We start from the raw sequence: 17,896 nt of genomic DNA on the forward strand, positions 1-17,896 counted from the left end.
AATAATAATAATAAAAAAACTCAGATTTAGAGCAGATCCCAGGGGCCATTCAGTCTATGCAATACTACTACTACTACTACTACTACTACTACTACTACTAATAATAATAATAATAATAGGTCTCCAAAATACAAATGGGGCTCACCTTTGCTTTCCTCCTCCGTAGAGGATTCGTCTTCAGTCTCCTCCAGGAAGGAGGCTGGAAACCAGGCCAATTGCTTGCAGTTGTTTTCTACCAGCCACCAGCCTAAAATAAAAAAGCATCCAAAATATAATATCATCATCATCATGTCGCTCTGCAAAGAGGAGACCCAGCGCCTGTTGTCCGGCTTCCATACCTGTTCTGTCCTTCAGGAGAACCTCCAGGCCTTCTCCTCGCAGGGCTTTGAAGGCTCCGTCCTTGAGATCTATAGTTTCAAAGGGGGCGACACAAGTGAATGTGGGGCAGACTATGGGTTCGGTGATGCTGAGAGCATGGGGACCTCCTTTTTTGCCTCCCGTTTCGGAAGGAAAAGTGATGCTGCTGCAAAAGGATGGAGAAACATCTGCAAGGGGCTCCAGTACCACCTGCAAAAGCTTTGCAGAGTGCTATACACACACACAAACATATATATTCATACATAAACACACACCTGTTTTGGGGGAAGTCGGGGTCCAGGTCTTGGCTCCGGGCTTCAAAGAAATGGACCACGTCTTCCCCTCGAGAGATCTGGGGCTTGGTTTTCAGCATTTGTTGGCAATAAACCTCCATCTGTTGCAAATTCTTTAGATATCGGCTCCCTTTCTGGTTCTTCCATAGGATCCCATGGATGCCTTTGAGAGAGAGAAGAGGATGAGGAAAAGAGCCTTCTAGGGAGGCCACCCATCCTCTTCCTAATAGGCATCCGTTACAAATTAGACATATATCACACATATGCACATCCACATGTATACACATCTACATATATACACACATGTACACACATATATATACATATCCATATACATATTTACATATATATGTATAAATACACACATATATACACATATACATATATATACACACACATACTCATATACACATACGCATATGTACACATATATGAACATCTATATACATAAAAGGGTAATGGAATTTCGGCCTAGGACAAAACAACAAAACTACACATCCCAGAAACACTAAACTTGGCAGCACAACCCCTCATCCACACCTCTACGTTCATACAACAAAAAGCTCCAGCTACTCCAGAAAACGGCCAGGCTTTGAGACTGCAAAGCTATCCACTGCTATTCCATCTGGCCAACAAGGGATTCCCATAAGCCACAGCAATGTGTGGCCGGGCAAAGCTAGTATACATATATACATGTAAACACATATATACATATACACATACATATGCTCATACAAATATATATATACATATATACATACACATATATACACATATAAACACATATACACACATATATACACAAATATACATACATATATACACATCATATACATATAAACACATATATACATATACACACATAAATATATATATGGAAACTCTAAAAATCCTAACCATGTGTTAATTAAAACCTAAAGCACACAAACACTAAAATAGAGAACCATTAAAAACCATAAAAATAAAACCTATTTAATGACATAAGCCCTTTTACCTGGAAACTTGGGGATGGTCCGGTCCGAGTTCCTCAATAACCCTCTTTCGATGGGGAATTTTCTTTTCAGAGTTTCCTAAAGCAAAAGAGGAATTAGCCGTATCCTTCTTCTCAGTGGGAAAAGGAAAGGAATCCTCCTGACTTTGGATCCATTTGGGGCAAAAGGAAACTTACATGGAGTTTCCGAAATTCTTCAAATGTCCTATAGATAAGGATGACATTGTGGTCCGACCAAGACACTGAAAACATGCAGATCTGGGGAGGTAATAATTGAACAGAATTATTATTATTATTATTATTATTACTACTACTACTAGTAGTACTACTACTACTATTACTACTACTACTGAGACTTAAAGCAGCTCACAACCTTATATGATTATTATTGTTGTTGTTGTTGTTGTTATTTATACTTAGAATCATTATCATCATCATCATTATAATTATTATTTTATTTATACTGGGACCCAAAGCAACTTGATCACTGCCTTCCTGCAAGAGTTATAATATAAAGGATGCAAATGAGAAAAACCTTCTCTTTGCCGTGTTTCAGCAAAGCCATGGCTTTTGCTTCCAAAGGGAACCTCTGCGGGTTCATCCTCTCTCTGTTATGATCCAGAAGGCTTTGAGGCGGCCGCTTGATCCAGGTAAAGTATTCAAGAGCAAAGGGGAAGAGTAGAAGTTCTTCTTTGCTTTTAGGAGAGAAAAGTGGGATTTAAATGCATATTATTATTATTATTATTATTATTATTATTATTATTATTATTATTATTATTATTACTACTACTACTACTACTACCACTGCTTTCAAGTCCAAGAAAGAGCAATTTTCCTAAGCTCAGGTAGAAAGATAGGTGTGACATTTGGGCTGAAAATAAGACAAAAGGCTCATTGATCTTTGCTGAGAGAGCCTCCAGATGGAAGAGACCTGTATTTATTTCAAAGGCACAATGGCTCTCTTTCACTTGAATTGGCCCTTTCATTCATCGGCCCTTTCATTACTTTGGCTGGGAAAGCATCAAAAGCACATATCTGCAGCTTCAGACAATGCGCAAGAATGACAAACATTTGCAGGATGTGCGCAGCTGAAGAGGAAGAATTTGTATCATGGAAGGAGGGATATTAGAATGGCTTCCAACCAGAAACTATAATGTCTATAATTATTGGACCAATGCACTACCTATGAGTGCATCTACACTGGAGACTTGATGCACTTGGAATTGCTACAAAATCTGGAGAGGTGTCATTTTGCATGGACTTTTGCCCAAAAGAAAACTGTTGTAAACTATAAATCCCAGGACTCCATGCCAGTTAAAATGGTACCAAGCTGGATTACTTCAACAATGTAGATGCACCTAAAGAGCAGTCGCAGGAAGTCAGCCTAAACATTTTGGATACTATTCAACACAGTGAGGACTGGAGGGTCGGGAACCACTCTTCGTGCCAAAATTGGGATTTTAAGAGCCATGAAAACATGCATGATGATGACGATTACGATAATAATAATAATAATAATAATAATAATAATAATAATAATAATAATAATAATTACATTGCATGGAAAGTTCCTTGACAAAATTGAAGGAAAAGCTGATAAGGAGAAGACCTGGCTCTGGCTCACAAATGGGACCCTGAAGAAGGAGACAGAAGGCCTGATCCTTGCAGCCCAGGAGCAAGACATCAGGACAAAGGCAATTCAGGCCAAGATCGAAAAATCAGCTGATGACCCAAAATGCAGACTGTGCAAGGAAACCGATGAAACCATTGATCATATCCTCAGCTGCTGTAAGAAAATTGCACAGACAGACTACAAACAGAGGCACAACTATGTGGCCCAAATGATTCATTGGAACTTATGCCTCAAGTACCACCTGCCAGCAGCAAAGAACTGGTGGGATCACAAACCTGCAAAAGTATTGGAAAATGAGCACGCAAAGATACTGTGGGACTTCCGAATCCAGACTGACAAAGTTCTGGAACACAACACACCAGACATCACAGTTGTGGAAAAGAACAAGGTTTGGATCATTGATGTTGCCATCCCAGGTGACAGTCGCATTGACGAAAAACAACAGGAAAAACTCAGCCGCTATCAGGACCTCAAGATTGAACTGCAAAGACTCTGGCAGAAACCAGTGCAGGTGGTCCCGGTGGTGATGGGCACACTGGGTGCCGTGCCGAAAGATCTCAGCCGGCATTTGGAAACAATAGGCATTGACAAAATTACGATCTGCCAACTGCAAAAAGCCACCCTGCTGGGATCTTCACGCATCATCCGAAAATACATCACACAGTCCTAGACACTTGGGAAGTGTTCGACTTGTGATTTTGTGAAACGAAATCCAGCATATCTATCTTGTTTGCCGGGGCATACAACATCGTTGTGTTGATAATAATAATAATAATAACAATTATTATTATTATTATTATTATTATTATTATTATTATTATTATTATTATTATTTATAGTTGTGGAAAAGAAAAAGGTTTGGATCATTGATGTTGCCATCCCAGGTGACAGTCGCATTGACAAAAAACAGGAAAAACTCAGCCGCTATCAGGATCTCAAGATTGAACTTCAAAGACTCTGGCAGAAACCAGTGCAGGTGGTCCCAATGGTGATGGGAACATTTGGTGCCATGCCAAAAGATCTCAGCCGGCATTTGGAAACAATAGACATTGACAAAATTAAGATCTGCCAACTGCAAAAGGCCACCCTACTGGGATCTGCGCGCATCATCCGAAAATACATCACACAGTCCTAGACACTTGGGAAGTGTTCGACTTGTGATTTTGTGATACGAAATCCAGCATGTCTATCTTATTTGCTGTGTCATAATAAAATAATAATAATAATGTTACCTACTGCCTGCTTTTTGTTTGAGCCATTGAGCTAATTCAATGGGCTCCTGTCTTTTCTATTTTTCTATTTTCTATTTTTCTTTTACAGAAAGTCAAATGAAAATCTGCTGCCATGACTCCCATCCAATTACACTATGTAACAAGATTTGGAAAAAAAATTATGTTCCTGGTTTGAAAATGTTCTTTCCTATTTAGTCATGTGGCACTTACTTTGAAAGTAGTTGTCCTACTCCAGAAACTTCGCTTTTGTGGCTGCCACACACTAGGTTGAATTGGTTGAGACTTGATAACATATTCATTGAAAAACCAGAGCCAAATGTGTTGGAGGATGTCCCACAAAAACAAAGTTTTGGCACTTTAATAAACGTTCCCCATGCTGTTATGATAGATCCAATTAGGAAATGACATTTATAAACCAGGAACAAAACGTGTGTTACATAGTGTAATCAGGGGCCTATTGTGACATCCTGAGTGATGAAACCCAAGGGCTGCCATTGTAAGGACAGCTCCTGGTCCCATCGGAGGCCTTTTTTCCTCGTCCTTTGGGGAAGGGATCCCATGATTTCGACTCGGGGGTCCGCAATGTCATTCGAAGAGACCACCAGCCGGAGGAGGAAGAAGCGGCACATGATGCTGGTCTTCTACTGGGTGAAGAAGAAGAAGGCGGCAGCGGTAGAGGAGGAGAAGAGCGTGACCCCAGGACCAGACTGCGGGGCCCCCCACACCCCGCCTTACTTCACCCGCAGCAAACGGCACGGCACCCAAAGACCCACAACCCCGTCGCCCCCCACCGAAGAGACGACCCTGTGCCCCTTCGCCTCCACCTCGGCCATCGAGGACGTGATCCAGAAAAGACCTCGGCAGAAGCCCCAGCAGAAGCCCCGGCAGAAGCCGAAGAAGAGGAAGAAGCTCCGGAAGAAGAGGAGGAAGAAGAAGGTAACGGTGCCGGCACCCGGTCCTTGTTTCGAGGGTCCTCAAACCTTTTAAACAGTGGGAGGGAAAGGGGAAAGAGAGCCAGGATGGAGAGATTTTGGTGGAGCAAACCGAGAAAGGGCTAATGGTAATAATAAATAAATGTTTATTATTATTATTAATTCATTTCTATCCCGCTTTTCTCCCGTGGGTGGGATTCAAAGTGGCGTACTGAAATGGCAGACAAAGGTTTGAGGAAATGAGACAAAGGGAGTTCCGGTGGCTGTAGAAAAAAAAGACATTTATTCTCAGTGGCCAGAGAGAATAAGTAAATAAGAAAAAGACCTTCCCCTGTAATCAGGAAAGCGAAGGTGTCAGACAAAGAAACACAGATCCTTATATACTATTTTGGCCTACCTCTATCTACGTCACATAGGTATTATCCATCACCAATTAGTGTCAAAAAAAGTCTTACTTGGCACTTAACTAAAAAGCTACCTTTGCATTTTTCCTAAATATAGACTACTTCAAGACCTCTGACCTCCATTAGGCGTTATCTCTGGAATTCCCATCTAAGTTCTCAGGATCCATTAATTAAGGAATTTCCCCCTATCTTAGCTGTCAGAGAGTCATTAGCACTCCTCCAGGGCGCCAGGTCTTATCTTGATATCCCCAAAAGCCTTAATTTGTCTTTTGTCCATTAGCTTATCTACTCTTGTTGACACTTAACATATGTCCCTGGCACTCAGGGTGAACTTTGGTCTTGCTTATGGGAAGACAATTATTTGCTGAGCAGAGTGTATTTTTGGGCTATAGGCACACAATTCTGCTTGTGATTACATTTTTCCTATTTCTATTTCTTAACATGATTACATTCAATATATAGTTTCCAATACAAGTATTATATTTTCCCAATACACCTTCATCATTACAACATATAAAATTATTACAAATACATTCATACAAAGATATCCATAACCTCCGGCCTGGGAAGCCTCCCAAGGCCAACAAGTGCTGGAAGGGCAAGGCCAACATGCTGGTATCTCCTTCCTTCCTTCCTTCCTACTCTTCCTTTCCTCCTCTTTCTCGCTCTCCTCCAACAGCGGCACACACTCTTGGTACCAATTTTCCCCACATGTCTCGTGCACCTTATTTTAGGTCCTGCAGCCCACCAATGGGCTGTGGTCCACTGCTTTGCAGAGAACAGCCAGTAGGGTGTTAGGAATTGTGGGAGTTGGAGTTCAAAACACCTGGCAGACCATGCTTGCTCTAAACCTTCATCCAATCATTATTAAACATGCCCTACAATGAGGTCGGGTGGGCCATATCTGGCCCCGCGGGATGTAGCTTCCTGGGGAACCTAAGGGTGCATTTTTAAATACAGTATGACCATTTTAAATATGACCACAAAAGAACCAGCCACAGAGCCTTGGGCTTTTAAAGGGATCTCTGCGGCTTTAAAGACGGACCAGATCAAGGGTCTACAATTCTCAATGCGTCTACAAGGGATAGCAAAGAATAATTTCTAATTTATTTCAAATTCTCTTGTTTCTGTTTCTCATAAAGGACAAGACACTATCATTGACGACTTCCACCCGGATATTGAGATCCGCGTCCAAAGCCCTTTCCTTGTTGCCTTTGCTGGACGAGGTGATTCTATTTGTATTCTTGATGTCCATGATTTCCAATATGATGCTTATGTCTTATTGATTTCAATTGATCTCATACGGAGTAAACAAGACTGTATCCAATATTGGTAAATAATAAGAATACATAATAAATAACATGATATAATATATAATAAATAAATGATATAATATATAATAATATAATATATTATAAATAATAGGATATAATATGCATAATAAATGATAGGATTAGATCCAATGAAATAATTTATACAAATAATATATATGAAGGTGTTGTTGAAGGCTTTCATGGTTGGAATCATTGGGTTGCTGTGAGTTTTTCAGGCTGTATGGCCATATTCCAGAAGTATTCTCTTCTGATGTTTCACCCACATCTATGGCAGGCATCCTCAGAGGTAATGAGGATGCCTGCCATAGATGTGGTCGAAACATCAGGAGAAAATGCATCTGGAACATGTCCATCCAGCCCAGAAAATGCACAGCAACCCAGCGATTCCAGCCATGAAAGCCTTCGACAACCTATTGACAGCATCTTAGTAGACAACCCTAATTTGACTATGTCCATTTGCACCATCTTAAATCCTGCCACCTTACTTCCAGTTTCAGAGGGAACTCTGATGCAGCAGAGGTTGGAGGTCCAAAATGGCACATGCACAATTGGAACTTTAATTCTTGCAGGATGGAAATCCTTTGACATACAACAACCACTTGGGCCAGAGTTAAAAGGGCACACAGTGACACATACAACCATGTTCAGTTCCAATTATTAGACAAATCTGGCACATTGCAGCACAACTCAAGAAACTGGTAAACTACGATGAAAGATTTGCAATCCCTCCAAATGGGAGCAGGCTCTCTAGCCAACCCCCGGATACAGCACAGATTAGCATTGGACAAAAACACAACTTGTTGTCATTCAGGGCAAATTAATCCAAGAAACACCAGATGATAAACACGATATACACACAGAAATCAGGTTAGTAGAGTCCTCTCGCCTTTTGACTTCCTAACCTACTGTGGGCAAAGGCTCTGGTCATGTTTGAGATTGCAATTTTCATAATATTATTGATATTCTTGTGTCGCTTCATCTTGATAACATGTGCTTATAGTATTGCACTGTCCTCTGCAGTGGCCCTATATTGTTCCCCACTGAGACCGCAAGAACCACACAAGAGAATACAATCCGAAATTAGCAGAAACATCCAGAGTGGATGCAGATGATTGATCAGAATAGGGGTCATTGCGTGACAATGATGTTAACTGTTGTTGTTGTTTTTTTACTTTCAGTTCGAAAAAAGGAAAAAAAAGTGGGGAATGTAGGGACCATAAGCCAGAAAATAGTAAACTATTGCCAATATAGCTTTGCCTCTGCATATATCATATAGCCTTTATATAGACAATATAAGCACTTTGTATGAACCAAAGTAGTACCATGTTTCCCCGAAAATAAGACAGTGTCTTATGTTAATTTTTTGCTCCCAAAGATGCACTATGTCTTATTTTCAGGGGATGTCTTATTTTTCCACATTTATTGTTGAACAAAAAAATGAACATTTATTATATACTGTGCAGTAGTTGTCATCACAAACCAGCATAACCAGGCAAACTGTGAATCCTATCAAGAATTTCTTGTTATTGCCATTATTTCTATGTACAACAATCTATGGTACGCACATTTACCAATCCTTCATGCTCTGGTGCTCTGTTTGCTAGGTCTTACTTTCAGGGGAGGCCTTATATTTAGCAATTCAGCAAAATCTCTACTAGGTCTTATTTTCAGGAGATGTCTTATTTTCGGGGAAACAGTGTATGTGCAACACAGGGCCTGTGCCACTCCCTTCCTGTGAGCTGGTGCCTTCCTTCAGGAAGTTCCAGAGAGAGAGAAAAGTTCAGAGTAAACAAGTTAGGTCATTGGTATCACTTGTGCCAAGTAGGTGTGGAAGGTAGGGAAGATCCTCAGCCATTGGTCAATTCTAGATAAGCCGAGATATAAAGTTCTTTGTTTGCTACGCATGTGTTGCGATGGCCATTTGTATGGTACGAACCCACAAAATGTGGGTCCCCACGGCTATTTTTGCCTTATCATCAGCTGTGATAATAAAAGGCTTATTTTATTGCTCTCCTGGAATTCTCTCCTTTACTCCCCCTCCGGGCTAGTCTCCAACAATATTAGTAATTTATGTTGTTACTAGCTGTGCCCTGCCACGCGTTGCTGTGGCCAATTGGAATTGCAGTGAATAGCCCTGCTGCTTCAAAGCCTGGTCGTTTTCTACGTAGGGTATCTTTGCTAGGCCAGGTTGAATGAGATGGAGTAGCCTCGTGGTTTCCAAAGTCTGGCTTTGAAGCTGCAAGGCTGTTCGGTGTTAATCAAGGTGGGCCACAAAGGGGTTGAGATATGTGTGGAATAACGTGCAGTGTGGTAGAAAGAACTGTTGTGTGGTTGAGGCAGGTGTTGCCATGGATCTCCTTGATTAGCATTGAATAGGCATGCAGCTTCAAGGTCTGCCTGGTTAGTACTTGGAAGAATCCTTTACTGGGACGTGTTAGCTGGGTGTGATTATTTAAGTTGTTTAGCATTGAATGGTCTTGTAACTTCAAAGCCTGGCTGCTTCCTGCCTGAGAGAATCCTTTGTTGGGAGGTGTTAGCTGGGCCTGGTTGTTTCCTGTGTGGAATTCCCCTGTGTTCTGAGTGTTGTTGTTTATTTAGTGTCCTGATTTTAGAGATTATATTGTTGTGAATTGTTATTGGAGCACAGTAATTATTACACATTATATTGATAATGTTATATGATTTGCCTGGAACAGGATTATATGAGGCCCCTTCTACACAATGGTTTAAAATCCACACTGAAGTGGTGTTGGTTTTTTTGGGGGGTTTTTTGTGGGCCTAGGAGGCAGGCTGGCTTTGAAGCTGCAAGGCTGTTTAGTGTTAATCAAGGTGGGTCACAAAGGGGTTGATCTATGTGCTGTCTGTGCTCAGACTGGCCTTTGGCGCAGGCGCAGGATAGAGCATTCTGGTTTTTGGGGTTTTTTGGCCCCATGGAGGTTAGGGATGTGTAGTTTGTTTGTAAGAACGTAGAGACGTGGATGAGGGGTTGTGTTGTCAATTTTCTAGGTTGGGGGGCCTTTAGTTTTGTTGCTTTGCCCGGTGGAGCGATGCCATTCTCCTTTTATATATATAGAAGATAATAATATTTTCTTTGATTAAAAAACACAAAAAGCTACTCAAATGCATATGTCAAAATATTAAAAAAATACAAAAAGCATACCTTATGACTCAGGTTTTTAAAAGGTTAAAAGTGTTTCTGAAGGCCTTAGATTTTTAGAGCAACCGGAAGGCCCCGCCACGTTCTGGCGTTGCCATGGCGACGGCTTCTCTCCCCTCTATGGGTCCTTCGCTATGTGGCGTTGCCCCGGAAACGCCTTTCCCCGCCCACTCCGGCCCAGCATTCTTTGCGCGCAGGCCTGTTTCTTTTTTCCCCCTTCCAAGATGGCGGCGCCCAGTCCCGAGCCGGGTCGCCCTCCTTTCCCGTTCCGCTTCCCGGTCCCTCCGGCGGGCGAGGAGGAGGACCGCCCGGCCCGGAGGCAGCCCCAGGAGGAAGGCCCCCGGCGGAAGAAGCCCGCCTGCCGCGCCTGCACAGACTTCCGGAGCTGGATGCGGGAGCAGAAGAGGCAAGGCGCCGCGGTGAGTGAGTGAGGCCTAGCCGCCGCCCTCCGGCCTGCCCTCGCCTTGGAGGCCCAGTCACGGGGGAAGATAGATAGATAGATGGAAGGCCTGCACTTCTCAGAATCTTAAGCCTAGCCACTGGGATCCAAGGGCCTTCTTTATAAGAAGAGAGAAAAGAAATAGAGAAAAATAGAGACAAAGATAGATACATATAGATAGTTAGGGAAACAGAGAGAAAGATAGAGATAGATAAATAGAGAGATAAATACAGAGATAGATATAGATAGAAATAAATAGAAAGATAAATAGAGATACAGAGAGAAATAAATAGAGATAGATAGATCGATAGATAGATAGATAGATAGATAGAGGAAGGCCTGCACTTCTCAGAATCCTAAGCCTAGCCACTGGGATCCAAGGACCTTCTTTATAAGAAGAGAGAGAGAGAAATAGAGAGAAGTAGATACGGTAGATAAATAGAGAAAGAGAGAGAGAGAGAGATTAATAGCTAGATAGATAGATAGATAGATGGAAGGCCTGCACTTCTCAGAATCTTAAGCCTAGCCACTGGGATCCAAGGGCCTTCTTTATAAGAAGAGATAAAAGAAATAGAGAAAAATAGAGACAAAGATAGATACATATAGATAGGGAAACAGAGAGAAAGATAGAGATAGATGAATAGAGAGATAAATACAGAGATAGATATAGATAGAAATAAATAGAAAGATAAATAGAGATACAGAGAGAAATAGAGAGAAATAAATAGAGATAGATAGATCGATAGATAGATAGATAGAGGAAGGCCTGCACTTCTCAGAATCCTAAGCCTAGCCACTGGGATCCAAGGACCTTCTTTATAAGAAGAGAGAGAGACAGAGACAAAGATAGATACATATAGATAGGGAACTAAAGAGATAGATAAATAGAGAGAGAGATAAATACGCACACAGAGAGATAGATGTAGATAGAAATAAATAGAAAGATAAATAGATAGAGATAGAGAGATAAATACTGAGAGAGAAATAGAGAGAGAGAGAGAGATAGGTAGATAGAGGAAGGCCTGCACTTCTCAGAATTCTAAGCCTAGCCACTGGGATCCAAGGACCTTCTTTATAAGAAGAGAGAGAGAAATAGAGAGAAATAAATAGAGACAAAGATAGACATATATAGATAGATAGGGAAATAAAGAGATAAATAGAGAGAAAGATCAATACAGAGAGATAGATAAATAGAGAGATAAATACAGAGAGATAGATAGAAATAAATAGAAACATAAATAGAGATACAGAGATAAATATCGAGAGAGAAATAGAGAGAGAGAGAGAAATAGGTATAGATAGAGAAATAGAGATACATAGATAGAGGAAGGCCTGCACTTCTCAGAATCCTAAGCCTAGCCACTGGGATCCAAGGACCTTCATTATAAGAAGAGAGTAAATAAATAGAAAGATAAATACAGATACAGAGATAAATACTGAGAGAGAAATAGAGGGAGATAGATAGATAGATAGATAGATAGATAGATAGATAGATAGATAGATAGATAGATAGATAGAGGAAGGCCTGCAGTTCTCAGAATCCTAAGCCTAGCCCCTGGGATCCAATGACCTTCTTTATAAGAGGAGAGAGAGAAATAAATAGAAATAAATAGAGACAAAGATAGATAGATAAAGATAAATAGGGAAATAGAGAGAAAGATAAATACAGAGAGATAGACAAATAGAGAGATAAATACATAGAGATATATATAGATAGAAATAAATAGAGAGAAAGATAAATAGATAGAGATACAGAGATAAATACTGAGAGAGAAATAGAGATAAATACAGAGATAAATACAGAGAGATATATATACAGTAGATAGAAATAAATAGAAAGATAAATAGATAGAGATACAGAGATAAATACTGAGAAAGCGAGAGAGAGAGAGAGAGAAATAAAGATAGAGAGATGGAAAGATAATTAGATAAGAGAGATATAGATAAGACTGCACTTCTCAGAATCCCAAGTCTGGCCACTGGGATCCAGGAGCCTTCTTTATAAGAAGAGATAGATAAATAGATAGAGAGAAGTAGATAGATAGAGAAAGAAAGAGAGAGAGAGAGAGAGAGAGAGAGAGAGATAAATAAAGAGATAGATAGATAAATAAAGAGAGATAGATAGATAGATAAATAAAGAGAGATAGATAGATAGATAGATAGATAGATAGATAGATAGATAGATAGATAGATATGACTGCACTTCCCGGATCCCAAGCCTAGGCACTGGGATCCAGGAGTCTGATTTATAAGAAAAGAAAGATAAATAGATAGAGATAGATAAAGATAAATAGGTAGACAGATAAAATGATAGCGATAAATAGAGACATAGGTAAATAGAGAGATAAATAGATAAATAGGTAAGAAAGATAGATAGAAAGATAGATAGATAAATAGAGAGAAATATAAATAGGTAGATAATTTGAAAGATAATAGATAATAATAAACTTTATTTATATTCCACCCCATCTCCCCAAGGGGACTCGGAGCAGCTTACAATAATGTAACAATGTAAATAAAAAACAGAAGGAAGACAAATAACCAATTTAACTTACGTATATTATCAAAAGTAACAATGCAAATCAATTAAAATATTACATTGACACAACAACCATCATCCATGAATAAAAATAAACAGCAGTCATGTTATATAGGGGAGAATAGGCTACACCTGTTAATTTTACAGGGAAGACATTCATAGATGAGCTAAAATCAGTCTGTATTTGAAATGCATGGAGACAGAAGTATTTTGATTGATTTTAGATTTTTGAATATTTACATATACTTAAATGAGATGACTTGGAGCCAGGAACTAAGTCTATAAACATAAAACGAATTCATGTTGGGATACATATATACATTCCGCATAGAACCTGAAGATAAGTTGCATACATTTGTTTAAATAATGTGTAAGCATAATACAAAGTGTGAAATGTCCTTTCATGTGTTAAAATACACAAAGTGTGAGTATTTGTCTTCTGTTAGGCTAAGATATTTTGGTACCCAAAGCAGCAAAAAGCCTCTCTCCCAAGCAATGAAAATCCAACAGGAATGGATTTCTCATCTAGTAATTAGTCAAAAGCTTCTGCCAGGGGGAGCTGCCTCATTTTGTCTAATTGTAGAGAAGGAAAAGGAGCTTGCTAACACTTTGAGTTTCCGAATCCATTCTTTATGACTGTTATGTGTTAAAATATTTACATCCCACCATTTATCTTTGGATTTGATGTGGGCCTTACAATATAGACTCTTTCAAACACTTCTACATTTAAAACTGTGGGTGGTTTTTAAAAGATATATTAAACATGTCCGCAGTTGAAATGGGTTTGAAACTGCCATCAACTTGAAAAAAAATGATCATTTTCCAAACAGGAAATTGGAGCCGAATTGAAAGAGAACCCCTTGAATTGTCCTCTGGATCGGGAGGAGTTGGGCAGGAATTCCTGGTCCTTCCTTCATACGATGGCGGCTTACTACCCCGACCGGCCCAACAAAACTGAGCAGCAGGAAATGATCCAGTTCATCAACCTATTCTCCAAGGTTTTCCCTTGTGAGGAATGCAGAGAAGATTTTAGGAAAAGGTGAGGGTTCATTTTACATATATATATATATATAAAGGTAAAGGTTTCCCCTGACGTTAAGTCCAGTCATATCTGACTTTTGGTCTCCAGCTCAGTGCTTTAACGCACTTCGCCACCAGGGCTCCACACACACACACACACACACACACACACACACACATATATATATATATATATATATATACACACACACACACATACATACAGTCAGTCAGTCAATGACACTGGAGCCTCGCTTTTTTCTTTTTTGACAGGATACAACAGAATCAGCCCGATGCCTCCAGCCAGCGCAATCTGACGCAGTGGTTTTGCCGGATCCACAACGAGGTGAACCAGAAACTGGGAAAGCCCGAGTTTGACTGTTCCCTCGTTGACGAGCGCTGGCGGGACGGATGGAAAGACGGCTCCTGCGATTAGAAGAACTTGAGAGACTATTGGAACTGGATCAAAGGATCTATCTATATATTTTTTTAATGAAAAACCCAAGAAAATCAAGTCTGACATGGACCCAAAGCAGGGAAGTAAAATCATAGCTGTTTACATTCATCTCCCTCATTTCAGCTGCTAGAAAGAGATCTCATTGTTCCGCCTTCTGAGCCAGACCATGCAAAAAGGGACAGAACTATCCTCCTATTTTGAAAATTCTTTTTACCTTTAAGAAAGTGTGTGCTGTTTTTTTTCTTTTAATGTTCTGATCATATCAGACTGGCCCTTCTCTCATGTAACAGTACAGTAGGAGGTTGGAGAACATTTGGGTAGACCTTAGGCCATGCATTTGCAATGTTTGTGCCAAACTCAGAAGTCTGGGGCTACAAAACATTCAGAGCTGCAGGTCAAATTGCATCCACAGAACAATGGGATTATAACTTAGCCACATATTGGATTCATGTAACTTGGACTTCAGGGACCCCAGTTTGCATCTAACTGGAGTTTTCCATTTTACCTGAATATTGAAATTTGTGGTTTGGATAAATGATTATTACACAACTATAGTTGTCATCTATAAGATTATCTTTTGATACTCGGTTTGTGACCTCTGTTTCTGCATTCGCTGCCGCTCCTGCCTTGACTAGTATTTCAAAATCATTACAATCAGTTTGATAAACTGGCAGATTGTGGGCATCTGGTTAATGGGTTTAAGTGAGTAATTGTTGAATTATTGTTTTGAGGCATTTCTAATAATTTGCATAGGCCTCCTTTAGCTGCATTTTCTTGCCATGTAAACCTAGGGATTACCCTGCAAAGACATTGCAGCGGAAGTGAGAAATGGGACACATTGATGCCCCGATGCAAAGACTTGGTGTGATTTTTAGGGGGTCAAAGCACTGACTTAGATAGTATAAATTTCTGTCATTTCCATCCATCCATCCATGGAAGAATGAAGAACACAAGGGCTGGAGACTTCTGGCAATCTGTGCAATTAATCTTCATACTACATTGATTGGGATCCTTTCCAGGCTTGGTAATGTTGAGTTTTGGAATGCAGGTCTTAAGAGTCCTAAAAAGTAACTTCCCCAAGGTCCAGTTAAGAGCAGATAATGTCTAGTCTCGAACAGTAACCTTATGGACTGTATGTTGCTCAAGCTGGGACTGGAGATGGTACAATTCAGTGAGACATCTGAATATTTCTGTAATTCTGCTAGAATTAAGATAGCCGATGGGGAGAATGTGTGTAAAACTACCCAACTGGAGCCATGTTTAATACATAAAAATAGTCCATAATCCAACTCGTATTAATGACTTCCTTGCCAACGTTGGATGCATTTTTCATGATGGAAATCTTGAATTTTGCAAATAAAAGAACCATAATCTGTAATTTTTTTCCGTAAGCATTTCATGATGAAGAATACGAATTGTTTGAGAGCACTCTGTGAAGGTGATGGTAAATAAAGTGTGTGTTGGTGGCCAAAGAATAAAAAGGGAAATTTGACTGCTACTTGTTTCTTTTTAAAAAATAATATTTCCCTCCAGTGATAACAGGCCTTGGAAGAAGGCGTATTATTTTATTGTGTTGCGGAGAGATGGGCAAGGCTTCTCGTTCAAATACAGAATGCATATCTACATATACATAAATTTGCAGAATGGATGGATAGATAGATAAAGGGATGGATAAGAAGGAAGGATGGGTGGGTGGGTGGGTAGATAGATAGGAAGGTAGGGAATGGATAGTATGTGGATAAATATATACAGTAGAGTCTCGCTTATCCAGGCCTTGCTTATCCAAGCATCTGGATTATCCAAGCCATTTTTGTAGTCAGTGTTTTCAATATATCGTGATATTTTGGTGCTAAATTTGTAAATACAGTAATTACAACATAACATTACTACGTATTGAACTACTTTTTCTGTCAAATTTGTTGTCTAACATGATGTTTTGGTGCTTAATTTGTAAAATCATAACCTAATTTTATGTTAATAGGCTTTTCCTTAATCCCTCCTTATTATCCAAGATATTCGCTTATCCAAGCTTCTGCCGGCCCGTTTAGCTTGGATAAGTGAGACTCTACTGTAGATAGGAAAGATGTGCTACTCAAGCAGGCCAATGGCAACATTTACACTTGCCTCAAGCAGACAAAGAGTTCTTTCTCCCACTTTGGACCTTCCACAGATATATAAATCCCACTTACCTACTTTCCAACAGACCTTACAAATCTCTGAGGATGCCTGCCATAGATGTGGGTGAAACATCAGGAGATAATGCTTCTGGAACATGGCCATACTGCCCGGAAAACTCACAGCAACCCTGTGATTCCAGCCATGAAAGCCTTCAACATTTAAACCAAGTTTCTGCAGCTACGTTAAGCCTAGAAGACAATGTCCCCAAATAAACCACACACACATATACAAATGGGCTTTGCGACCACTTAACCTCATAGAGTCAAAGGGCACTCCAAAGGCTATCTAGTCCACCCCCATTCCTATTGGAAATACAACCTTCAAGTGATTTGTTTATCTATGATTCTGTTGTTTACTTATTGTATGTATGTTCTGATATGCAGCTTTATTTCCTTGCTCTATGTTTTCATGGGGGTGGGGTGTTGCAGACCCCACGATCTGCTGTGAGAGGAGCAGAGCTCAGACTCCATTAAACCTTTATTTATTTTTATTTATTTACAGCATTGATATTCCATCCTTCTCACCCCGAAGGGGACTCAGGGCGGATCACATTGCACACATAAAGGCAAACATTCAATGCCATGACATAGAACAGAGACAGAGACAAGACGCAGGCACCGGGCTGGCCTCGAACTCATGACCTCTTGGTCAGAGTGATTTGTTGATTTGTTGCAGCTGGCTTGCTTTCCAGCCTGTGCCACGGCCCGGTCCTTTGTTGATTTGTTGATCAGTAAGGCCTTCGACAAATTCCCTCACAACCTTCTAGCAAACAAACTAGTAAAATGTGGGCTAGACAAAACTACAGCTAGGTGGATCTGTAATTGGCTAAGCGAACGAACCCAAAGGGTGCTCACCAATGCATCGTCTTCATCATGGAAAGAAGTGACAAGTGGAGTGCCACAAGCAGGGCTCCGTCCTGGGCCCGGTTCT

General features: G+C 40.2%; 2 protein-coding genes across 4 annotated transcripts in view; one reads left to right on the forward strand and one right to left on the reverse strand.

Annotated features, from left to right (window-relative positions):
• noxo1 (NADPH oxidase organizer 1) overlaps nt 1-10,771 on the reverse strand; it is a 13,630-nt gene extending 2,859 nt beyond the window's left edge. Inside the window, exons 1-7 of one of the 3 annotated variants that reach the window (XM_062964518.1) lie at nt 10,337-10,771; nt 2,177-2,336; nt 1,819-1,899; nt 1,645-1,720; nt 633-813; nt 339-523; nt 146-247 (exon numbers count right to left, since the gene is read on the reverse strand). In XM_062964518.1, the coding sequence (XP_062820588.1) occupies nt 146-247; nt 339-523; nt 633-813; nt 1,645-1,720; nt 1,819-1,899; nt 2,177-2,242 (691 nt within the window). In that variant the 5' untranslated portion in view covers nt 2,243-2,336; nt 10,337-10,771. Of the gene's footprint in view, nt 1-145; nt 248-338; nt 524-632; nt 814-1,644; nt 1,721-1,818; nt 1,900-2,176; nt 2,337-4,716; nt 5,325-10,336 lie in introns of those variants that run through there. The other 2 variants (XM_062964519.1, XM_062964520.1) reach the window with 2 other exon arrangements.
• On the forward strand, nt 5,020-16,280 carry gfer (growth factor, augmenter of liver regeneration). The gene is made up of 4 exons (XM_062964521.1): nt 5,020-5,442; nt 6,985-7,068; nt 14,142-14,350; nt 14,605-16,280. Exons 1-4 carry the CDS (start codon nt 5,065-5,067, stop codon nt 14,765-14,767), a joined length of 834 nt encoding a protein of 277 aa, XP_062820591.1. The 5' UTR covers nt 5,020-5,064; the 3' UTR covers nt 14,768-16,280.
• Nucleotides 16,281-17,896: the final 1,616 nt, after the last annotated feature.

The sequence above is a fragment of the Anolis carolinensis genome, unplaced genomic scaffold, assembly GCF_035594765.1.
Source record: "Anolis carolinensis isolate JA03-04 unplaced genomic scaffold, rAnoCar3.1.pri scaffold_13, whole genome shotgun sequence".
Lineage (NCBI taxonomy): Eukaryota > Metazoa > Chordata > Lepidosauria > Squamata > Dactyloidae > Anolis > Anolis carolinensis.